General features: G+C 36.2%; 1 protein-coding gene across 7 annotated transcripts in view; it reads left to right on the top strand.

Moving 5' to 3' along the window:
- Window positions 1-21,305, top strand: part of SSBP2 (single stranded DNA binding protein 2) — a 251,897-nt gene extending 230,592 nt beyond the window's left edge. For 3 of the 7 annotated variants that reach the window (XM_028508482.2, XM_028508452.2, XM_028508461.2), the window contains 3 exons: window positions 1,898-1,926; window positions 8,824-8,922; window positions 15,680-20,305. In XM_028508482.2, coding sequence (XP_028364283.1) covers window positions 1,898-1,926; window positions 8,824-8,922; window positions 15,680-15,709 — 158 coding nt within the window. In that variant the 3' untranslated portion in view covers window positions 15,710-20,305. Of the gene's footprint in view, window positions 1-1,897; window positions 1,927-8,823; window positions 8,923-15,679 lie in introns of all 7 variants that reach the window. The other 4 variants (XM_036020485.1, XM_028508471.2, XM_028508444.2 and 1 more) reach the window with 3 other exon arrangements.
- Window positions 21,306-26,490: the final 5,185 nt, after the last annotated feature.

The raw sequence follows: 26,490 nt of genomic DNA, 5'->3' as shown, positions 1-26,490 counted from the left end.
TCTCTTACGAGAGAACACTGCCCACATTTTTTTGTGTTCAGTGATAAAGCAGATTTCAAGTAGTGTGGACTAATGGTTGAAAACATACTTTGTAAGTGATGCCTTCTTGCCAAATGAAGCCAAATACCTGCGAAGTGAACACAAGGTTTCACAATAGTGAGAAGCAGAGAAAAAATGGTACACATCAACTCGGTCACAGAACCCACAATATGTATCGGCAGGCCAAATGCAAAACCAAAAAAATATTTATTATATGTTTAAGTAACATTATTTTAAACTAATGTAAGAATTCATAAAGGGGGTGGAGGTTTGTGATAATTTTTTCCTTTGAAAATGGACCATCTTTTACTTAAATGGAGAAACTATGCCCATAAGTAACTGAGATCATACACAGACTTTACAGCCCCACCCAAGGTCAGAAAATGCTACTTTATGATACTTTGAAAAGCTACATAGCCTCAGCAATCAAGAAACTATTTGCAACACATTGGTAGATTTTTCTGCTTTTAAGGATCCATACCTATTTTGCCTATACTTCAAATTCTTACTTTGCACTTTCCAATTATGGTAACCACTAGCCATGTGTGACTACTTAATTTAAAATTAAAAATAAATAAACTGTAGAGTTCAGTTCCTCAGTTGCACTACACATACCACGTGCACAGAGCCACATCAGCTAACGGCTGCCAGAATGGAGAGCACAGGAGGACACTTCCATCATCACACAAAGTTCCACTGAACAGCACCAGTCTAGAATTGTATTTTCCAATTTCTTGCAAAATAATTCACTTTCCAATCTTTTAATTTATAAAATTATTCACAAAAGATGACCTATGGTCATAGCTAGAGGATTCTCAGTTATATTATTCACTAAAATAAAACTTGAAAAATAAAACTTGCAAAGAGTTTCATATGCTTGACATGTGGCTTATTACTTTCTATAATGAACCTTATTGTACATGTTTATATATTCATAACTAGACACATACCTTTGTTATTGAAAAATTTTTTATGTTTGCTTGTTTATAGATTAATCATGTTAATAAGCCCTAACTTTATTTGTGACTATTGACTGAATGTTGTACTATTAAAACATTATAATATTTCTGTGTCAGGAGATTGTTAAAATAATTTAAAACAAAGTTGATATCGGGGCAAAGATGTAGTTATTGTTTCTTTATACCAGTAGGCATAAAGTATGATTCCATTTTTAAATGAGAAATTACTACTGGTTGTTCATTTTACTCAAGCATCAAAATAAAACAATATTGTATCTTGAAGACGTGTTTGCTTGTGATGGATTGCCATGAGTATTGATTGCTGTCAAATATGTGATATTATTAAAAATACTTTGCTTTTGGTTATTATACTAAAATGTGGTTCAGAATGTCTGCTATTGATGCAGATGTCCATTTTATATTTTATCAGATTTAGAAGCATCATATTAAGAAATATATTTAGAGATCTCTCTCTTGCTCTCTAGTTGAACACACACACACATAAACCTACATTTTATCACTGTGAATTGTGTAGTATATATTAATCCCTCCATTATTTTACTTCCAGGAATTTGTGATAACAATAGTTTTCTTCATTCTGCCATTAAAAAAACTAAATAATTGGAAACTAGAGAGGTAAAACTCTTCCCCGCATTTACCATCAAATGGTACTTATTTGATGGCAGTGTAAAAATAAGTTTTTTAAGATTAAAATTTCAGGAGGTGTACACTGAAAATACATCAAGTATGCTGCATTTATTTATATTAAATATTAGTTATATTAAATATATGTTATATATTTATATATTACTTATCTATATTATTTATATTAAGAAGTACTTAATTTAGAAATGAAATCAGTACCTAATAAAGACTTTCTTTCTGTATTTTTGTTTCAGGCTCAGGAGATATGGACAGTATTTCCAAGGTGAGTAATGTGTCATCTCTGTTGCTTTTTTTTGTCTGTATTTTATTCTACATAGAACTCTCATTAAGATTATTAGAGTAACTTTGTGAATTTTGTTCTTGAACAAGAGTTTCAAAGTGGAAGGCCAGATATAATTAGCCACAAGATTAAAATACTAATGTATATAATCTGGGGGAAAGGGTAAAAATGAATCTTTTACGAATGTCTCTAAACATGCTAAGGTTCACTTTCAAGATATAGTATACCCAATTAATGGATACCCAAGTAATAACCAATTTAATCATTTTATGATGTTACATATTTATAAAACAAAATGACCTAGTTTAGATAATCTTTTAAAAATAAAGAAATCTAGAGCAACATGAGAAGTAAATTTGAAAAAGTGACTGTAAGGGCATTGAATTTCTACATCTCATTTTTCTTTAAAGCCTTCATTAGGCAATGCAGATGTCCTCAATCACTACTCTAGTTCCCCCAAATAGAGTAAGAAAATAATTAGGGGAAAATTATATTAATACAAGTAGGAAAGTAAGCCTTCCAATAACATGTGTCTGCATTTTTCTTCAAGAGTTTGAGTATCTAAAATTAATCCTTTGCTAAGATGGCTTACATTTTTTGAAGAAGAGTGTCTAAATATTTTGTAGGTCATGATGAGTTTAAAATAGTTCTCTGTGGGTTAAAAATATATTTAGAATAGTTGATAAGAACTAATTATTAACTACCACTAGAATAATTCTCTGAAAAGTCTACTTTATATCAATAAATAGAGAAATTCATTAAAGGATGTCATTTAAAAATTTTTCTCCTTTATGTTCATGTATAATAATATGAAATTCCTGATGGTAAAGGAAGTACAATAACATTGAGCTACAAAACCTTTTAAATTAAGACTTAAAGCTAAAAGGAAAAAGAGAACAGTGAGAGAGTTTAATTGGCATTCTGACCTTAAGTCTACATTGCTTGGCTTCAAGGTTCTACATACACTTTGGATGTCTGTGTCTAGGAACAATCAGGAAGGTCTTTTTCTTTTTTAAAAAATAGATAAATATTTATAATGAGACTAGCTTACTTCTGTGAGACATAATATTAGGTAAGCCTTCAAAAAGCCTATTTTCAAGATCAGATTGACTGTGTAATTCCATTAGAGCCTTTCTCTGGGCAGCTCCTTACAAGTCAGCTGACTGTGATTATGTCAGCTACCTCCAGTATCTAAGGACTGGTGTTAGCTGAACTGTGCTTTGTGGTCACCAGTGAAATTTCTGTGATATTTGAGTAGCAGGGTCTGGTGACTAAAGATGGTTCTTCATCACACAGAAGTGGGATCATCCAGATTGCTTAAGGCCTTCTTCCTAAAATTCCTGCTAACAGCCCATAGCCTTGTATATTAGATGGATGTGAACAGGATTCTATGAGAGAGTACTTGGTAATTTATAAAGTACTTTAAAAATTTTAAATAGTGCCATAAGACCAAATTAAATACCATCTTCTAATCTTCCTTTATATCAGGTCTATTGCTCTTCCCTCTGTGCTTATTTTCCCATTCCTATTCCCAGGCAAGGTTTTCCACTACCCTGTACCTACTGCTGATAACACTCTCTTGCCTAATGAGGTATTGCTTATTCTTTAGGCATTAATTGATCACCCATTGTGTACTTTTGTGTACTGGGCACTGCCTTGCACACTGTAGAGAGATTCAAAGGACTTCTTTAAATACAAACATAATCTTTGCCCTCAAGTGATTTATACTTAGACAGCACTTTCTTCACTCAGTAAACTGTGTCACCAGGCATTATTCTGGGCTCTCAAAATCCAAAGATAAACAAGATAAGGTCTCTGTTTTTAAGAAAGTCAGTGTAACTAAAAAGATGAAAAAAATACAGTAAGGAAAAACTTTTCAAAGCAGAATTCAAGTACATTCCATAATAATTATCTCCAAGTAATATACATGCCACTTAGCAATGCACCAGAAATGATTAGTTGCATCTACCTTCAAAAGAGCTACTACGCAGCTCATTTCTGCACTGCCCCCTTTCCAGGCTGTCTGGGTGGTGGTGCCTTTAGTGTCTGTCCATCTCCAGTGCTCCAGTTACTTTCCCTCTAGTCAGCAGCAGCATGTGTACTTTCCCCCGACAAACACCCCCACACTAGTCTGTTCCTCCCTACCTCTTTCCACTCACAGCCAAATAATTCGTCCTTTCCTCCAAGCTATTCACATTGTCACTAACTCAATTTCCCCACTTTCTTCCTTTTCATGCACGTGTCCAGCTGTCCACAGAGCTCTGTCCTCCTTTTCACTTGTTCCTGGGTTTGTTCCTTTTCATCCTATTCTGTTTCTAGTCATCCTTGTTTTTGAATCAAAAAATAATCTTGACCACTCCTGCTTGGCAGTATGGTTCAAAATCCCAGTTAGTCTACAGCTACAACCTCCTAGCTTCACAGTTAAACCTGTATTTTGTCAAGTACTAGTATTACATATTTGTAAAAAAAATGCCTTACTCAATTTTAATGTTGTTTATTAGTACTATTTCAATTCTTTTTCTACATTTTTATTGTAGAAAATATACATTTAAATATATTCTACATTTTAAATATACTCTGTTTAATGCATTTTATATGTAAGGTGAAGAGTACTGAATTGAGAATCAGAAACCCTGGTTCTACTACTTACAAAGTTTGGCAACATGTTGCTAATTTTCTATTCATCTTTGTTTTCTTAGCTCTAAAATAGAGCTTGTAGTTCATTCCTCACCTAGTTCATGAAATTGTTGAGAATCAAGTGTGACCATATGCTAAGGGCCATGAAGTACTGTACAGATGCTAACTGTCTTCCTCCTCACGTACTCTGTTTTGTGGGCAGGGCTAGGAACTCACACTGTCAGCTCCACTTTGATGGCACTGCTCCACTGGCAACATGAACTAACACTCCAAACAAAAGAGTTTTAAGTTTTAGTTATTTTTTGTTTGTTTTAATATTGTGTTTATTTTTTAGAGAGAGGGGAAGAGAGGGAGAAAGAGAGGGAAAGAAACACTGATGTGTGAGAGAAACACCAATTGGTTGCCTCTCACACACCCACAACCAGAGATCTGACCCGCAACTCAGGCATGTGCTCTGACTGGGAATCGAACCTGAGACCTTTGGGCACACAGGCCAGCGCTCAACCCACTGAGCCACACCAGCCAGGGCTCCAAATAAAGAGTTTTAAAATTACTGCCTGCTCTTTTGAGGATTACCTAGTAAAACCCATGCATCTTTCCCAAAATGCAGAATTCACCTTTAATTTAGAAGCTTTTTTTTTAACTGAAATGTGAAAATCTTGGCATCCCTTTTGTAACTGAGAAGTCATTCATTTAATCAGTAGAACAAAAATATTATGCCTTGGAGTTGTTTTAGGGGTTGGGGGCATAGGGGAGCATATGGTTTGTTTTCTTAGAAGGAACTCACCTAAATAAATTCTGCAGTTCAAATTAAGATACTTAACATTTATATTTTTGAGCTTGAAAAAAAAAGGATACAAGAGCAGGCAAGATCTGATCATGTTATGCTTAATAAATTATCAAAGGAATCTTTTCAGCCTGAAGCTGTCTCACCTCATTCACCTCAGTTCCAGTTAAATATCCCACACTGTTCACAGGGAAGCTGTCTGACAGCTACAGATTCCTGCCATCATCTCAGTGGTGGGCCTGGGCACCAGCTCCCTTGTCCACGGGGAGTGCCAGGACTGGCAGTTCATTCTTTTGGGTAAATGACAGCGTAAAATGACACTCTGTAAACCTTGTAATGGGCAACCTGTGAGACATGAATCCAAAAGTCACTTCCAAAGGGCTTAGAATAATGTCAATATTATTTTCTTTTAATTAGAGATAGAGCCAAATTTTTTACAAGTGTTCCCTTTTTTAATAGCAGCTTGAAAGTTTTGGAACAATTTCTAGGGACAGGTGGAAGAAGGAAAAATAACATAGTAATTAAAAGATGATACGGAAGATCACTTGGAAGATAGGACCAGAAAACAGGGAGCTGAATGAATTGAATGTGTCATCCAGAAGAAAGGGTGTGTGTGTGCGCCCACGCACAGGCACATGGACGTACTTAACAAGAACGTTCATATCTGATGTCATAGCTTAAGTAAGGGAAACGTTCCAGTTCGAAGAAAGGGTAAATGAGAATATCATAAAATCTCTTGAAAATGGATTGATATAATATTAACTATACTTTTTAAGTTAAAGTCTTAGTGTATAAGCAGGAAATAAAGTACATATTAACTGAAGTAAGAAATGCAACCAAATGCTTAAAGTCACTAAAAGTGATTTTTATTTGTGTTCTTCATGTTGCATATTCCCTAATTATGTGCTCAAGCAATCAGAGTGCTTTTTCGACCAATCTCAGTCCTTTTTGTGCATTACATCTGTGCCTTTATGATGAAATCTCCTGGACCCTGCACACAAACATACCTGCAGTGAAATGAAGCACACACCCAGTTCACTGCCACCTCCCTGCTCACCTGCTCGGGCCTGGGGTTCGAGGCCTCTGTCGCAGCCGCTCCTCAGATGCTAGCACGGAGTGTGACTTTGTCCTCCTCGTCACTCAGAGACCATGGACGGCACAATCTCCTTAAGACTCCCCACTGGGAAACTTTTGCTGTTTTCACCACATTTTGCAGAGATTACATCAGTTTTTTTAGGTGTTTTATCATTTGAAGATTTTTAAATATGCCCAGTGTGCTAGATAGGAGTAGGTTTCAGAAATCTGATATTAGTTCAGTTTTGTATGTTGAATGTGTCCTTTTAATCTTCCTCTCAGTGTTCTTTAATCCCACAAAAAAAAAAGAAAAGAAAAGAAAAAGACTATAATGCTAAGTCACCACAATATGAAAATAATGCATGAAAAACAAAAGTAATAACACTGGAAGTGTTTTATAACTATTTCTTCTAAATATTCTTGTAAATATTTCTTTCTAAATATTTAAACAGTCACACAACGTTACTTTAAAATTTTTAAATCAACACTTTGAGTCAGGAATCAGATTTAAATTTAGCTAAACTTTCAAAATTGTAAATCAGAAAGTGAGATATGGCAGAAGTCATATCGCAGGGTCTGAGAACAGCCCGACTTACTCAGCGGTGTGCGGCTGCTTTCAGAGCACCTTGGGAGCTCCTGAGGGTGCGGACGTTACTCTGGAGTGGAGAGGGCTTGTTCCAGAGGTTTGTTTGAATATGCAGAAGCATTCAGTTCCCAAGTGCATCCTCACGTACCCATGTATAAAGATTAAATTATTTTTAAGTTTACTAATTTCCCCATATGTTTGAAATGACAGAAATCTGTCTTTACCAAAAAGACATATATTTGGGGTAAATCTTACAATATTTGTACAAATTTACTTTTATTTTTGAGCCAAGTTAGCATTACCATTTCTATTTAAAAAACAGATTGATTAGTTAATAACTTCAAAATGAATAAGCTATAGCTTATTTACATTTAATTAGATTTTATTTACTATTTTTCTGGAAATGAAGTTATCCATGTTCATTTCAAAGTATATTTGCTTTTCTGTATACTTGGGAAACTAACATTTTTAGAGAAAAATTATCAAAAAAAAGAGTTCTCTTTATGCTGTTAAACTATGGGTCCCCAGCTGGTGTGGCCCATTGACACACTGAGCTCCCGTGGACATCAGAGGGCCCTGTGGGTGCACAGCAGGACAACATGCCAGCCATGTTGCCACCAGTCCATGCACCTGTGTCCGCCTTACAGTTTAACCACATTTTTAGAAAACACACATTCTCATTCATGAAATTTTAATTTTTATGACATAAGTTGGTTTTAGTTAAGTCAAATCCTCAGAGCAATTTTCTTGTAAACAGCTAAAAATTTACCCAAAAACAGAGTGGACAATACAATGGCTTAGGAGGCAAAAAAAAAAAAAATCTAAAATCTCTCTCCCACTTGAAGTAACAAATAAAAATTTTTAACCTTGAAGTTTATTTTTACAAGTCAATAAATTGGACCTTGAAAGAGTCCCTCAGCCACAGTTGCAGTACTGTGTGAACATGCTTTATATGCCAATACCATTCTGTTCTTATTTCTTATGGCTGCGGAGTAGCGGACAACTCACAGGGCTAAAACTGTATGCTAATAGTGAGACTAGCAAACTTAAATAGAGTATGAAGTGATATATTGCTAACTTAGTGTTTGATTAGATAGCTAATATCAGTCATTTTCTCTTAAAGGAAAGTTCCAAAGTAAACCTTTTCTTAAACTAATGATAGAAAAAGGTTCTGAAGCAGGTTTACCTTGTAGCATTCTTTTCCTCTAAATGTACATACTGAATTCTCAGGTCCTAAGGTGTTTCTCTTGTTCTTAACTATAGTTGTTAATGATTTTCTTTTTTATGAAAAAGAAGGTTTATATGAAAATAATGGTTAAAGTAGTGTAATTGTGCAAACTGCATGTGGCATTAAAGGGAAACATTTATGAAGAAGGATGACCTTTTGGAGTGTGATTAGTAAAATCACGGAGGGCTGTCAAGGCTCTGTCCTGCCTCATCAGTGGACGGGTTCTCTCTATTATGCCCCTGCTGGGAATGTTTTCAGACTCTCCAGCGTTCTAGGAACTCTCTCAGCTGAGGGTGGGAAATTGAATAAATATATTGATTCTGAGACTAAGAAAAAAGTTGTGGTGGGTTATGCTGGGCTTTCTGTGTGTGCTTCAGTTTTCATTGGGGAAAGCATTAGTACTCGTCAAGGTTGAAAGAATGAACTAAAATACATGGGCTAAGATTAGAATCACACGTCGGCTTTGTCCTTAGAGATGCTGCTATAGATTCCATTTTTGAAACAGTACAATGCAAGAGGGAAATTAAAATCCTCAACAATGCCTTGTTTTCTAAATCTTGTTTACAGAACTCTCCCAATAATATGAGCCTGAGCAATCAACCGGGCACTCCAAGGGATGACAGCGAAATGGGGGGAAATTTCTTAAACCCTTTTCAGAGTGAGAGTGTAAGTATCCCCTTGACTGCATCATTATATACAGATTTTATTTCTGAAGCTCTTCTCTTAGAATTAATGCATAAAGCCATTATTACAGCCGTTTACAGTTTAGTAGGTTGATCTTTTAAAAGTTAGAAAATTAAGTGAAATTTCTTTGAAAAAAACTTTAATATAAACTTTTTATTTTTTATTCCCATGCACATAGTTACAAAAATAAAAATTATAATACTAATTTTCTTACAGAGAACATCCACTGTTAAGGAATACATTGGAAATAGTTGTGTATTTGACAGTTTTTGTAAGTTTTCACATTATCAGAATGTCTTGAATCACTGCAAAACCAGGGGCAGACAAGAGTAGGTTTATAGTTGTTAGTATGTGAAACAGTTTATTCTTATATTATTATTTATTAGTTATTGTATTATTTTGCATATGAACAATTGTAAATCTACTTTTGTCCCACCATATATATATACACATACACATATGTATATATGTATGTATATTTATATACACATATATGTATGTGTGTATATGTATCTACGTTAGTGAGGACAAAAAAGGTATGCATAAAAATTCATTTAAAAAAATCAAAAGTGTATCCCATGAGTGATGAGGAAATGGGAAATATATGAGAAACTATGTAGTTTGTCACAATGCTTAAGATTATGGAAATTATTTTTTAGAACCTGGTTCTTTCACTAGTTTGTTGCAAGACTATGGACAAATTAGTTAATTTTAATCAATTACTTAATGTTTACTTTATCTAAGTAGACATACATATATCTTTTCTTCTAATTCTTCCAGCAATAAAATGGTATAATTCAATGAAGTATAATTAATTCCATTTAATTCAACATGTATTAAGCCTGCTTTATGTAAAGCACTAGGTTAAGGACAGGTATTCTGAGATAAATGTAACACACCCCTAACCTCAAAAATTGCAGTCAGACGGGAGAGAACATGCATATACACCTAATTAAACCACATGTCAGATTCATAATTTACTATCGTAGATATAAACCAGGCATTGTAAAGGCATAGAGGAAATTATTAAGTTTGGACTGGATAAAAACTTTTTAAAGAAATTTCCACACAACGTGAACTCCAGAGGAACTCGCCCCTCTCCTTCCTGCCCAGAGTTGTCGTTACTGGCTGCTGCGTGCTCTAAGTCCGAACCACCTCAGAGTTGTATCAGAAATCTGTTTACGGGGATCAAAGAATCAGACATAACAGGGCTTTAAAAAACTTCTTTGTGCAGAATAAATACCAGCCCCACCCTTTACCCTCAACTGGAGAATGCACACGTGTGCCTAGAAAAGAGAGCATTCGGGGCACAGCCTCTCCCGTCCCTGACTCCTGGCCAAGAGAAAGGTAAAATGCCACACTACTCCGCAGAGTTAGCAGAAACAGAAGTTCCCACCTTTCCTATCTCTTCTCCTCTCTTGGCCCCACCAGAAAAGTCCCAAACAGCGAAATAATTGGGTGGTGGCTGAGGAGCTGCACTGCCACCAGGAGGTCGTGCCATAGTAGCAGTTCTGCACTGGCTGCTCTGTCCTTTTGTCTGTCTGGTGAGGGGCCTGCCATATTATGAGTGATGTCATTGTTAGCTGCAGTTTTCTCCATCACATCACCACACATTTTTGTTTAGACTTGTTTAAAACATCAAGAAATTAGATCAGAAAGGAAGGAAGACAAAAGACAAATGTGTAAGGCCTTAGGAAGATATAGACTAGGTATCTCCAATAAGTTATCTTTACTATAACCGAGGAAAAGCATAACTATTTAATATTCAAATGCAAATGGCACCCTCTCCCTCCTGGGAGCACGCCCATGCCTTCCTTCCCTCTCAGATGTGCATCTCCTGTACTTGGAGGGTCCCCATGAGACTTGCAAGCAGCAGAGCAATGGGCAGCTCATCCCAGGCTAAACCCCCTGAACCTGTGTCCAAGGCCCCTTTTCTCAGACTTTGCAGTGAGCCAAAGCAGCCCCACCGACACTCGTTTCTTTCCTGTGAGGTTCCTGGAGAGACCCGCAGCCCCGCCTAATCTCTCCTGTCGCTTCTTCTGTCCAAGCCCTTCCTTGTTTCACTGTCCCCAGCTCTAATAAACATACTGTAAAAATAAAAAAAACATTTTCCAATGAATGAACTTATAAAATTCTAATAATTTTTAATGCACATAATTCTGAGAAGCACATATTGTTGAGCAATCTGCCTTTTGAGGCTTTGTCCATCTTTACCTTGATGGTAAATCACAGGAGGAGGCCTGGGAAGGGAGGGAACATCTATTGGGGGCTTATTACAAACAGACGCTATCCAGTCACTTCACACAGGCCACTTCCTTTAATCAATATAGAACCAAATGCCTGGCCTGAAGTCAGAAATCTTGCAGTGCCGACATGCTTTACACAGAAAAATGTGAATCAGAAATGTTTCACTCTTCACCTCTTCTTTTCTTAGATCGTAAATAAGTCCTTTATTTCAAGAAACAAAGAGGCTCCTTAGTGTGTACTCTATAAAACTTTTGGTTTTGAAATACAGAATACAAAAAAGGCTTAGTTCAAAAAATAGTGCTTTGTGCTTCTCAAGTAAAAAAAAGTGAGTCATTTCTTGAATTAATTTAGCAGAATATTTTCTCTGTGGCACAGAACTATAATCAACTGAGCAAACTTGATATTAAAATCATGGGTGTCAAATAGGAATTATAAACAAGATGCCAGATCATGTCCTCCTGCTCCCTGCTGCCCTTCGTCATTTTCTGCTATTGTAAAGAAAGCACATGTGGCCAAGTTTTTTACACAGTCACATGCACACTACATGAGTCTCACTTTAGCTCAGAGTGGCTACACTGTAGTTATCTCTCACTAAAAAAATGAAATATTATATAGATATTTAGAAACAGAAATATGGTGAGATCTGAAATATAGCTCAGAGTAGTTGCACATTACTCATCTCTCATAAAGGAAATATAGATACTTAGAAGTATAGTGAGGTCTGGAACTTTCTTGAAGTGTATAAGCAGGAATTTACGCCCATTGTTCAAGGACTTAATGGGTGTCTCTGATGGATTCCGTGGTGCTTGAACTGGGTATAATAAAGGGAAAATCACAAATTCTCTAGTACATACCAAGGCCTGTCACTTCAAAAATAATTTACATAAAAAGGTAAAACAAGCTAGTATGTGTTAAAAATTATACCTTTAGGTTTTACTTTTTTTTTGTTAAACCAAGCACTAATGTTGTCAACAGCTTTATAAGAGCCATTTTATCATTTGCTTAAAGAGAAACAGACTCAATAGTTTTGAAACAGCAACCCGATATCGCAGCATTCTGGCACAAACATCACGATATGCCTTTGCATACTGATGCAGCCGTACGATGGAAATACTGCAGCATCGTCTCAGGACAGTGCACCATGAATATTTAATGTCTCTAAATCTGATACCCCATTGAACACCTACTCTTCCTTTTCCTCTCAAAAACCCTAAGCCACTTCTCTTCTGCTTTGAAGAGTAGTAACCAATAGCAAAATTCCTTTTTATATGCACATTCTGTGCGTTCTAGAAGTTGTGTGATATCCCTTAATTTTACACAGCTGAAGCATTTTCAATAAAGGCAGAAGCAGGTCGGCAGGTTGTAGCCTTAGCAGTGCAAACAGCACAGCGCTTACGTAGACACTCACGCATCAGTGCCGCCTGTTACACTCTCTGGAATACACGGAGAGCCTCTTTTCACAGCCACTTGTACTAGTCAAATATTAAATATTATCAGGTGCCTGCTCATTTTTCTGAGTTATGTGACTTGGAGCTGCTGCTTCCTCCCTTTCTGGCTGAATCTAACCCTTATTTTTCCAATTAGTTTCCTCCCTGGATAAGCCTAGCTTTCCTAACTTCCCAGTGATTCTATAACAAGTTTTCATTTTTATGTAAAACATTTGAAATGTTACAGGTTAAAAATCTTAACAATTGCCAGTGTGAAGAGATGGTAGCAACCAACAAACATGCTTGACATGCAGAAAATGTGCATATATATATATATATATATATTTACATATACCAATACTTCTAACAGTGTATATTGGAACAAAAGTTATAATATAACTGCCTCCCCCAACATTACATGATATCTATGACATATGAATGAACTGCAATAATCCTATGAAAAAAGGATTCAAGAATTTTTAAAATCCCTGTGATGTAGAATGTGCATTTTATAAGATGGTCTCTAGGGCTCCTTATGACTTCTCCAGAAAATATTTTTCAGACATTTCCTCTAAAGTTCTTTCTGAAATGCTTTAGTATCTTTTACTACTTTTAGATTATTGGCACAATATACCCAATAAAATCTTTGTCTTGAAATAATGATTGATTTACCTGTGTTTTTTAAATTTAAATTAATTACAATTAAATACAACCAAAACTTCACTCCTAAATTGTGCTAACTACATTGGGAGAGTTCAGCAGACGTGAGTGGCTGTTGGCCGCAGGATGGGACGGCACAGAAACCCACCCCTGGTCACAGCGAGTTCTGCTGGATGGCGCTGATCTGATCACTGACCCTTGTTGTAAATAACAGTGGCTATAGAGAGCATAGATTAAGTTTCTCTGTGCCCATTTTGCCATATTCTCTAAGTTTTTCTACTTTTAATAAAATCTTGGTATCCATTTATTTTCCTATTGTTTACTCTTACCCCTGCAAGTCAAATAACAAAATACAATTCTTTTTCATCAAAAGCCGTGGATAGTTCATGGAAGCTTGCTGTTATTATTTACGATGGGAGATTTGTGTGGTGTCTTCTGATGAAATCGGGGTTATACCTCCTTCCAGCACAGGGCCAGGGGGGCCTCCATTTCACCCGTCCTTGTTCATGATTCTTACTGGTTTTGGGGTTTTGTTTGCTTTGCTTTTTTGCTGCCACTCTCAGGGGTAAAGGGGAGAAGTTTCCTATCAAACTGATCCCCTTCTTCTTCTCTGGCAATCTCCTTTTTTTAAATCACCCTGCTACATGTACTACAACATACAGAGTCAGTAACATATATAGCTGAGCCTTCTTACACTGAAAGGGAATTTGAGGCTAAGTGATTAACAAATAGATTTTTCTTGATTTGTCCTGTGTGTAAAAGATTACACACAAAAGATAATCCTCCCTTGTGATTCAGTAACCTGTTTCTAGGCTCAGCCACCCACGTTTATTCATGATCCAAGCATTTTTTTATTTGAGCCCTAGATTTATGCCTGACAACTTTCTGTCCACACTTCTGCCAGCTGAGCCATTGCTGCCCTGTGATCTTGGGGAAATCGTGTTTTCTCTATATTAATAAAGCCATCCTTATCTAAGTGCATACCTTTTACCACATTCCTGATTCCTACAGTACCTCAGCTCATGTGGAATACACTTCATTCTGTCCTATCCGCTTCCTTTCCCAGGGTCACACTTTTTTCCAGGTGAAGTCCCTAAAACCTTGGACCAGTCCCTTTGACTCCATCCACCTCTTTCCATGAGGCACAATCAGTATTAGCATGTTAAAAAGTATCCCCTTTTGCCCTGGTCCTCAGCAGTTCCTAATAAAACATTGACAGTATATGGGGTCCACATGTATATTTTAATCCAGAAGTGCTCTTCTCTGGAGACCACAGCCGTTTGGGATTCCGCGCCCCTCATGTCAGAGGATCTAGAACTCTGCTGCCCAGAATGGTGGTCACCAGCTCTGTGGGGTATTTCCACTTAAATAAATTAACACTAAAATTTTATTTCCTCAGTGGTGCTAGCCATGTATTGTGTGCTCAGTGGCCACATGTAGCTGGTGGCTTCCATGTTGGGCAGCACAGTCTTCTTAAAACATGCCCATCACTGAAGAAAGTTCTGTTGGCTAGTGCTGCCGAAGAACTTTTCTATCCCAGTCTGTCCCTGGAGAATATGAAGGGAGATCAGCACGATTATCAAAATAATTCTTCTTGGTTCCTCACTCAGTCATTTTTGAGACCACTTCCAAATTTCTGAAAGCCTCACCTTTTACCAATTGTTACCCTCATCAAACTGACAGGTAACATAACAACAAGTGCCCTACTCCCACCCAGAAAAGATTATGGATTGAGATTGGATTAGGAAAAGATGTTTATATGCTAAAGTGTAGCTAGACTCTTCAGTGTTCTAAACGTTTTAATGATAACTTCGTAGGGCCAGTTAGCAGTAGCTTTCTGTTTTGTTTAGTTTCCCTTACACTATTAAGCAAGTATTTACTGAGTACTTTCTGTGTATTCGATAAATATATGGTTTTAAGGATTATGTGTTTAATCCTCCCAAAACCCTTTTAAAGTGGATGTTGTTATTAAATTTATTTTATAGGTGAGGAAACCAAAGCACAGGAAGGTCAGATAACCTCCCCAGTGTACATAGCTAGTACACAGCAAGACTGTCCCTCAAACTTATTTCATGTGATTCAACCTTGGGCTGGATTTACCCAAATTGTAACAAATGCCCATGAAGCAAACCTGGCTGGAAGGAAAAGGTTGAGGGACTGGATAATTATCATCCACCTCAGTCCAGGAGGTTATATGACTGGTTACTTTCCAAAGGAAATATTTAAAAATTCAGCATTAAGTCAAATACTCTTTTTATCATTTATTTTATGTTGTATGAGGTTAAAAGCTTGAGTGTAAATGATTATAAGACATTAAAATTCATATTTACTTTGTTTACCATGAAGAACATTAAGTGGTCTGTAAAAGAGTTGTTGTTAAAATGTGGATTCTTCTTTCTTTCTAGTACTCCCCTAGCATGACAATGAGTGTGTGATCCATTACCAAGTCTCCTCATGAAAACCACAGTGAGTCAGCCCTTCACAGAACTACTAGGGAAGAAAACTACTCATCACAGTGTACAGTTAAGCAAAGGAATCTCAGTCACACCAAACCAACATTTTTATTTCCTGCTCTCTCCCCTATTTTGTGAAGAAAGCGGGTCCAAACGTGATTCAAACAACTGTACGGAGCGGCATATTAGAATTGCCCTAAAATGAACTGCAAATAATTATCTGTGTATGTATATGTGTGGGAAAGAGAATGTATTGTATATGTGTATGTTATATGGACATATACACATGCATACATTGACCCACAGGACATTGTAAAATATTATCACATGACATCTTAAGTAGAAATAAGTAGGGACTTTTATTCCATCCTTTTTTTCACGTTTACATTTTAATTATTAAAAGTTGCTCCTGCCCCTCCCTCAACTATTTTGTGCTGTGTATATCACTGCTTTATATAAGTTATTTTTTAAGGTGAACTCAGATGTTATGGTTTTGTAAATGTCTGCAATCATGGATAGGAATAAAATCGCTTATTTGAGAGCTTTCATTAAATTGCGTCTGATGCACGTTACCCTGTGAATCACAAAGTGTACTGTCTCAAAAAAAAGAAGAAGAAGAAGAAAACTGTGTCTTCATCTTTATGTCAAATCAATTTCTCAGTTACCTTCAGTGAAAATATTTTTGTATCCTTTGTTTAAAACAAAATACTTCAACAAAAGCCTAACTGGGACCAACAGTACATTTCTTCAGTAACTGCTTTAGATGGAATTCTTGATTTGTCTGTCTTAGGTGATACAGAACATTATTAATTAACACTAATTGCTTAGACCATAGCAATAAAGTGACAGGGCTTGTCATGTTTTTAGCAACATACTTTCTCTTTAACATGATAAAGACCAGAAGTAATAAGAAAACCATTTGCTTGAGTTTGTCACTTCTCACCAGGAAAACTAAAGGTAAATTTTTAATAACATACTAATGTGAAATGGTATCTGATTTTTATTCTGACTTCTTGTGAACATTTTCACATAGACATTGCAAAGAAGATGCATTCAAATAACTGAGATTTTCAACATAAGGAGGAAGGGCTTTTATCACAGCCAAGGGGCTCTGGAGCGCTGCCTCTCTAGCCAGGGATCTTGCTCACCAGCAGCAGATCTGGCTGGTAACCGTCCCTTCTGTGTACACCTTTGCACGGGTAGCAGAGCACCTGCTCTCGCCCTGGGATGTAGAGCTTTTGTTCAGAGGGAAATCATTCAGCGTAATTGCACTTCATTTGGCCATTGACTTCAGCAGGCTAAATCTACGTTGTGTAACTGTTCAGAAATAAAATGAGTAAATATTAGAAAATAAATCTTTAAACCACTTTTCTTATGAAAGCCCCTTGCTCTGTGGCACCTTCCAGATCTTTTGGAGCTTTTCTGTGTAATCATACATACAGACAGCAAAAATCATGATACAGCAGTGTGACAACTTTCATGTAGACTCTAAAAGATAAGTTGGTGGTCGTTTCTTGTTAAGATTGTGATGCAAATAGCCATTGATAAACAACAATTATATTTCTAAACTCCAAGCACTAAAAAGCATTGTTTAATACCAGATGAGAGGACTCCTTTCTTTAGGCTTATGGTCTCTAACATGAAAATTTGGCAGTGTATTTGCTAGTTACTGATCCCAGATGACTTATATCTCTCAAATTTGTAATGGTTTACTCTTTATGAAAATAAATGTTTGCCTGTGCGTGACAGGGATGCTGGGTAGAGCTGCTGAAGGGAAAAAGACAGGCTGAATTAAATTGATGTTCCAGATTTAAATTCTAATGAAATGAGTCACCATTAATCGGAGAGTGTGCAGGAATCTGGGGCTGGGCACTGGAGAACAGCTTCAAGCTTTCAAGAACTTTCATGAAGAATTCAAACTAAAGGGTCTTTAACTCGAGCGAAGGTAACCTGAAGGTGACACTTTGTGCTGACACATAAATCTACCAAGAATAATTTTAACTTTCACTGTTTGTGATGACTGTGTGACACTGACAGTCCTATGATTAAGCTTAATCTAGAATTTTCAGATGTTTGGTTGAGTCTTTGTTGTTACTGATCTTGAATTTCTTTTTTTTTTTTTGCCTTCTACGAAGGTATTATTTCTTATTATCACAAAGAATCATGGACCTTATTTTACTTGACCTTTATTTTAGGGGTAATATTGGATATGAATATCAATATGGGTCAGATTATTTCTATCCTATTTGGTCAAAAAAAGTAAAATTTGATTTTTTTCCACATAATCAACTTATCATAATATTTATTCATTTTTTTCTCTTGGAACCCAGGTGAAAAATAGCTAGTTCAAATTTTTTAAATTCTTGAAATAGTTGAAAATTTATTTTTAAAAAGAAAATTATATTCAAGAAAGTCAGAAAAGAAGGATACTTAATTTTAATATAAAATAAATTTCTTGTGTACCAAATGGAGGATACGATATCTGTATATTAATTTTTGTTTAGGTTTGAATCATTTGAACCCTCCCCTTTTATAATAAGACTACTTAATCCTTTCTCTCATGTTTTTCATCTCCATCCATTCGTTTCGTCTTGATACAAAATAGCTGTTCCTGAGTTATTTTACATACTTCACCTCACAGTAATAATGCAAGTAATTCTTGCCTACCTTGAATGTATAAAATACTCATATGAAATGTGAAAGTAAGCAATAGGTAAAAACATTACTTCTCATTACTCAGCTTTGCATTCCGCCTAACTGACACCATTGAAGATACATGTTAAATCCTTTCTAAGGATCCTTTAACATATTCATAACCAGCTGTCTTTCTTATAGTCACATTGCCACGGGAACAGAAGCTGCGGAGGGCCATTGATTTGGTGACACACACGTTCGATGGGTGAACCTTTGTGCTCCTTTTCAAGTGTCCAGTTTGGACTCAGTTGCTAATGACTAGGAGTTACACAGCTAGGAGTATGAGGTTAAGATTTCTGTACTGCCCAAGATGACCACATTAATGTTGCTCCCTGAGCCATGGAAAGTTCCCAAAACACTCCTTTCCTTCTAGGAATAAAATAGAGACAACTTCTAATTCTGTTTGTGTGAATCTCCAACATATCTGAACTCTGTCACATTTCATAGGACCATTCAGTTACCACTTTTCCTATAGATTAAAAGATAGCCGATGAAATAAGTGAGTTCCATTTGGGACATGAGGAAGCCCTACATCTGTCCACACCGTTTCTTCACATTGTCATCCTGAAACCATTCAGTAAAGCATCCGGAACTGCTCCCTTGGCAGAAGGTTTGTCCCGGCCCTTCATACCCTGACATCTTGTTTCTTCCTTGGCTTTCTCCATGCACCCCCGCCCAGCCCCTGCACTCTCCAGCAGAAACAAGACACAGACTGAACCCTTTTTACCTCCTTAGCCCTTAACAATTTTCTTATTCATGTAGTATATAGTTTTCCCAGGGGAAATCACTGCAATTTACATTTCTTGATTATTACTGTTAATTAGAAACAGTGTCACAAATCATAGCTACTTCATTTTAGAAAGCATGATAGTATTTTGACACTGGGTTTTGCTTCATTTTTTGTGTTAATATACTATAATTCTCTTTCCATAAAAAACACTAACTGATACAAGTAGTGCAAAAGTGTGTAATGGGAGAAGTTCAATATGGAGGGGAAAAAGTTGCCAGAAGTATTTTCCAAAAGGTGGATTAGTCCTTTTTCTTAACCCCCCATAAGTGAAGTAAGTTTCTTATCCGCTATGAGGAGCAGGAGTCCGTGTTTGCTTGTAGTACCCAGTTGTAAGGGGCTCCCTGGGCCTGTGAACCAAACCTGGAGAAATTCTGGAAAAGTAAAAGGAAGAATGGTGAACCACTATGAATACACTTCCATTTTACATAGTAGACGTGTGTGTGCGTGCACATGTGTGTTGAGGTGGTACTGTGAAGTTTGCTCTCAAAACACTCCCACTATGATTTACATTATGTTACAGCACAACTGGTTACTATTAAACATAATTCTTTCATTTGATTTCTTTCTATTTCATTAGTAAAGAAGGTGATGAGAGGGATTTGGGATGAAAAGAGTAGTACAAGACATAAGCAGATGGAGCTCCTATGCCCAGCATTAACACACCCCTTAGCTTATCCACATTAGGCCTCCTTATGAGGGTGCTGCATCTGAAGGTAATCATTTAATCATTGGTCACTTCACTGCCAGGAATCGTGCACTAGTTACATATAGTTCTTTTTTAATTTTTATTTATTGATTTGAGAGAGAGAGAGAGATCTATTTGTTGTTCCATGTATTCATTGGTTGATTCTCATATGTGCCCTGACTGGGGATTGAACCCACAACTTTGGCACATGGGGACAATGCTCTAAACAACTGAGCTACCCAATCAGGGCCTACATATAGTTTTTTTGATGCTACATTTGTTTATAATAAATAGAATTGACATTATCAATTCATTTCACCACTACCTGTGGAATTGTAATTCAAATTGAAAGAGATGACCTACAGATGAAAGACACCTGAGACCTAATTACTCTTCTAAACTATATTCTTAAAAAAATTTCTCAGTTGAAAAAGTCTCCTAAACAGAATTTCCTCTGTTAAGTCCCAAATAAAAGAGACATAATTTCTATAAGTAGCTTAATGTGAATATTTTTGCTGTCTATATCCTTACAAACTAAATACAGCACCCTATATAGACATCATAAACTTTAAAGTGGGACTAAGTGTTTTCACATATGAAATTAAGCTTGTGTCTTCCCTCTTTGTGGATTTCCTGTCTCCAGGGTAAGTTGGACTCATTCTGATTATCCCAGCCATTGCAATGTTATTATCTGTTCCTGGGAATATTTAGCATTTCATTTTTTAAGTAAACTGTGCAGTTAACATGACAAAGGTGAGTGTTAATATTCCTAGAAAAGTTCTATAAAAGGTTTATTCCCAGTTCACGTTAAAACTTTACCCCACTTTCTTATTTTCTCGAAATGACCTCAGTGCATTGCCAAGAAAGTGAAATACGGATTCCTCAGTGTTCTCAGAGCACAGTATAACACGTCAGCTCAGTTTCCGTTATGTCATGATAAAATTGCTCAGTGAAATACAGTGAACCATCTACTTACTACAAAACAACAATTCCAATAATCCGTCCGGTTTACATACTTTAAATTTAGCAACACTAGAAATTTCCTTAGTGTGAAGTACTGATTAAAATGTGCATATGCCTGGCTTTCTATTGGATCATATTTCAAGATGTTTTACTTTCCTTACATTAAGACCATTGAAAACTTAACACAGACTACATTAGAATGGAAAAAGGACATATTATTGTGTCAAACATGAAAAATGGAAAAGTCTTTATTGTGAATTCTTCATTCATAATAGCCATCAAATTATTGAACTGTTTAATTTATCCCATTGTGATTATATGAATTTAAGATGTTTTCTCACTATATGTGTTAAATTGTTACCTATAAATGTCTTCCTGGAAAAATAAGATTATTTGTAAGGTTTTTATAAATGTACAATGAGTGTGTAAATATAATTGGAATCTGGGATGACTCTCAGTAATCTTAATTCACCCACGGCACCAGTCACCTGATGCGCTCTGTGAAGTTCTCGTCCAGGTGCGCGCATGAGCCTGTGCTGCAGGCCCGCTGCTACATTTCTTCTCCAGTGGATTCATCACTGCATGTTTTCGTGCAAGTATTCGAGCTCTTTGTGTAATGGGGAAAGTTGCCATAAATATGTACATAAATGTGTCTTAATTGGGCACTTGTTTTCACATTTAATTTAATGTTTAATGTCACCTTTAATGTTTTAAAGGACATCTTTTCATTTAGTTTCTACCCTTTTTCATAAAGGGTACTTTCTACCCTTTAGTTTTGGCTTCTGTTTTATTACTTACTGCAAAAGTAAGGGAAATTGTTCATATGAAGCATAAATACAGGGTGGGGCAGAAGTAGATTTACAGTTATGAGTACATGAAAGTTTATTCTTGTATTATTTATTAATTGTATTATTTTACAAACAAATGTAAACTTACTCTTGCCTCACTCTGTATCTTCAGAATGGCAAATCAAAGTATAACTAATGTGGACATCTGTGTATATAATTGAAGTGGACACTATGCCTTACAGAGACACCAGGAGTCTGCAATACGAAAGAACATGTATGCATTTAAGAAAAGGCCATGCTGAGTGGTTGGCTCTGTGTGGTCGGATAAGTAAACTTTGAATACCAAAAAATAACTAATGTTATTAGCAAACAGGAATTTGTTAATGGATAAAAGTTTGGTATTTTATTCCAAAAAGGGAATAAAATGTTACACATAATGTAGAAATCTGAAGTGATTATGCAGATAATTGATGCAAAACTATGCTTCTCCTCGGGTGCATTCATCTTTCTGATGACTTGTGCACGTGGTTGCCTCAGCTAGCCACTGCCCAGGTGAAGATTCCGATGTAGGGTTCTGCATGCTACTCAATAGATATATAAGAATATACGTGAAATAAGTCAGACACAGAAAGACAAATGCTGGGTGATCTCTCTCATATGTAGAATCTTAAAAAAAAGGGTCATAGTTACAGAGAATAGATTGGTGGTTGCAAGAGGCAGGGGGTGTGAGAAATGGGTGAACTGTGTTGGGTTTTATTATTTTATTTTAAATACATTGAAACAAAGAATATAGGAGGAGGAAGGCCTGTAATTTTAATTAAGAATTCATCCCAGATACCATATATATATATACACACACACACACACATATACATATATATGTATATACATATATATTTGTGTATATGTAAATCATTTCTTCAAATAATATACTTAATACTTCAAATATATAAATCATTTCTTCAAATACTAATTTCACAGTACTTAAGAATATTTAAATATTAAGTATTTCTAGTTATGGTTTTGATCCAAATGGGGTCTTCTAGTCCATGATGGAACACATTTGTAAGTAGTGATGAGAAAAGAAAACACTGTCAATCCCAATGGCCAGATACTTTATTGAGCCAAAGGTTACCTCCAATAACTCATCAGGCAAAGATGTGTGTATTTCTGGGAGGTAGAGGGTAGGTAGCAAGGCAGCTGGAAAGTCCCTGAATTTAAAATAAGTAGAAGTCATATAACTAAGAATTTTTCTGGAACTATTTCTAAGTAGTGCAGAAATAGTTATTAATAGGAGCAGCATTATGCAGATTTGGGGCACAAGCAGCATAGATAAATAAAAGCCAGCAGATCGGTTGAATTTCACCCTACCTCCTCTTGGTAGCCGAGATGGCAGCATGAGTCCAAAGTGAAGGGGAGGGTTAGTTTGCCTGCATCCCCAACCCCAAACAAGATGAATAATAATCGAGGATTTGTCCTCATAGCTCAGTGTATTCTTAAAAGTAAAAAAGCCATTTATCTGAAATGAGGCATAAAAATTAAATAAAAGAAATTGCAGAAGTTTATTCCCTACACAAATTGTCTGGTGAGAAATGTGCTGTCACTCTTTGGAGAACTCTGGAGCCGATACACGTGGTCCATATAAATGTGTAGCTTTCTCACATGGTTTGCAAAGCCTCCCTTGGAGTACGCATTGGACTATGTTTGGCTATAGCTGCATTTCTCAGTGTACTGTTTTTGCATCCGACAGTAATTTTTAATGGTAACAGGGAAGAAACTCTTGATATCTAGTCATGTCATGTGAAAAATTGCTTTTAAATTCTCACAATGTAATTTCAGCTATCACATATGATATAAATTAGTACAGGTTGTATAAGTACTCAGTATTGCTCATCTGTGTAAATATTTTTCAGAGAAAGTTTAAGAATTGGAAAGTCAAATGTATTCTCTATGTAGTCTTCTCTGGCACTCACGATTTTTTTTATCAAGTAAATCATCATTCACTTACGATGGGAGGGACAGTACCCATACTTAATGGTCTCAAAATTGTTTTAACATAGAACACATTATTAATCACTTAAAGTGATATGAATTTAAATTTTGAGAACTCAGCATGCTATTATGGTGAACAATTACTACCCAAATTTTCATATATTTACTTCATCTTTATTTGAGAAGTACTTACCTAGGTACATTTTTTGATTTAATGAAAAAAACCCATAGAGCTAAACTTCCACCATTTGAAAAGAGAGAATCCAATTAACACATTAAAAAAATATAAGCCATACATGAATGGGTTAAATGAAAATAGAAATACTGTCAATTGCAGATCAATGTCACCCTGGGACTTCTTTAACTAATATCCAAATTCGAAATGAAAATGCTCAGCTGCACCTTCCTTGGGACATGCCCACTCAAATCTTCTTTTGGAGTGAATTTTCTTTCTCCTTAAACTCTACAGGTCCCCACAAAACTTGCAACCAGGGGAGCAAGGGACAGCAGCAGTTCATCCTAGGCTAGCCCCCCAAAACCTGAGTCCAAGGCCTTCTTTTCTCTTACTGCCAGTGAGCTGATAGCAGCTCCTCCTTGGCTCACTTCCTTCCCATAACATTTATTTTATTTTATTTTATTTTATTTTATTTTATTTTATTTTATTGTTTAATGTATTGATTATGCTATTACAGTTGCCCCATTTTTTTTCTCCCCTTTATTCCCCTCTGCCCTGTGCCCTCCCACCAGCATTTCTCCTCCTTATTTCATGTCCATGGATCGTATATATAAGTTCTTTGGCTTCTCCATTTCCCAAGAGTAGAGGTTACTATTCTTAACCTCCCCCTGTCTATTTTGCGCCTACCATTTATGCTTCGTATTCCACCTACCTTTTCCCCATTCTACCCCCTCCCCCTCCCCACTGATACCCCTCCATGTGATCTCCATTTCTGTGAGTGTGTTCCTGTTCTAGTTCCTTAGTTTGTTTTTGTATTTTTTAGGTTCAGTTGTTTATAGCTGTGAGTTTGTTGGCATTTTACTGTTCATATCTTTGATCTTCTTCTTCTTAGATAAGTCCCTTTAACATTTCATAGAGTGAGGGCTTGCTGACATTTCTAGAGAGCCAGCACAGCCCTGCCTAGGTTATCTCCTGTTGTTTCTTCTATCCTAGGTCCTTCCTTGTTTCACAGTTCTCGGCTTTAAGAAGTATACTCTCAAAATCGAAAAGAAAAAAGTTCAATGCTCACTATAACAGCCACTAATAAGAAGAAATTTATTGAACTGAATAAATAACCAAGTTAAAAATCAACATCGGAGTCATATCTAATTTGTATTATAGGTGGATTCATAAATTTACTTCCAGTATTTCTAAGATGATTTCACAAAATCACACCATAGCCAAGTTCTCAATAGTGATTCATCAGAGTTTATTGTCGTCTACTGGGTAAAAATTGGTAGTTAGTCACGGTAATGTAAACACAGCACAGGCAATACAGTCAGCAACACTGGAATAACTGTGTGTGGTGGGCGCCGGGAACGTCACGGGAACACTACGCCAAGTATGCGATTGCTTAATCACTGTGCTGTACACTTGAAAGGGATACAAAATAATATTGAATGTAAACTGTAATTGAAAACTAAAAGTTTAAAATTTTAAGTAAAAATAATTAGGCTCAGAATTAAATAAAGCAAAAGGGAAAGCTAGCTACAAAAGAACAAAAATTTTAAATCTTTAAAAATTTAAACATAAATATTTATTTACCAAAAAAAAATACCATGTGAAATAGGCAGCACAATAATCTCAGGCTCTTCTCGAAAATGGTAATCTTCCTGAAAGAGTTCTGAGTGCAGAATTACGTGGTCCGGGGAAGCTCAGTTTTGAATGTGAAGCATTCAAAGCCCAGTCTCTGTAGAACTTGTGTGCTCTCTGAGTGTCTCTAAAACGAGCCTCTCAAATCATCTTCAGTGGGGACCTGGTCTACGGCGAATAGAAGTCTGGCAAGCTGTCTCTGCTTACTCCACTTCCCAGTTGATTTAAATAAAGCCTTATGTGGAAAGGTATTTACCACCCTGTTTTCAAGTTCTAGAAAAATGTGCATGTTTCTGTGTAAGAGTTACTGAACTCTGTATGTGTAAAAATATAATAAGTAACTATTACATTTCTTTCCTTCAAGTAACCAGAAAATATTTGTTTTGCTCTGGCAGCAGGCACTTCAGAAAACATGAAATAAAGATTGGAAAAGTATACAAGTGTGTTCCAGAAAACTTTGATGTTCATTTGAAATCTGTTTGAAATAAAAATACCTTTCTGGTGTACTTGGTAGTATTCTTCTCATCCAGTTCCCCACGACTGGAGCTCTTGCACGGGGCCCTGGGAGACAGGGTTCTCTTCACCCCACTTGTGCGTGAAGGTGACACTGGAAATGTGTGTTTGTCCAACTAAAGAGTTTGGGAGCAGATAAATGATTAAACCAGATATCTTTTCCATTTGAGTTGCACAAATAGATGTTCTTACTCCTCATGAGTAGAAAATTGGCATTTACCAAGATTCGTGATTAATCACTGAACTACTACATAAATTTCAGAAGTTAAAGGCAAACCACTAATTCCTAACCTATTATGGGGGATTTCTTCCTGCTCAAGATGAAAATGTGTACTATAAGCTTAATATTATTGATCCCTTTGTGGTGATCTTTATTCTGCTTGCCAAAATAAGCTACATGATTCCAACTGTTTTTAGATGCAAATGCCAACAATTAAAAAACTACAAATCTATTTTTGACATAAAAATCTATGCACAAAAGATCTATAGAATAGGGAATCTAAGAATTTAACCAAAAGAGTTGTGAAAAAT

The sequence above is a fragment of the Phyllostomus discolor genome, chromosome 3 (genome assembly GCF_004126475.2).
Source record: "Phyllostomus discolor isolate MPI-MPIP mPhyDis1 chromosome 3, mPhyDis1.pri.v3, whole genome shotgun sequence".
In the NCBI taxonomy this organism is placed as follows: domain Eukaryota; kingdom Metazoa; phylum Chordata; class Mammalia; order Chiroptera; family Phyllostomidae; genus Phyllostomus; species Phyllostomus discolor.
The sequence above is the reverse complement of the archived record's forward strand: the minus strand, read 5'-3'. Positions and strand labels throughout refer to the sequence as shown.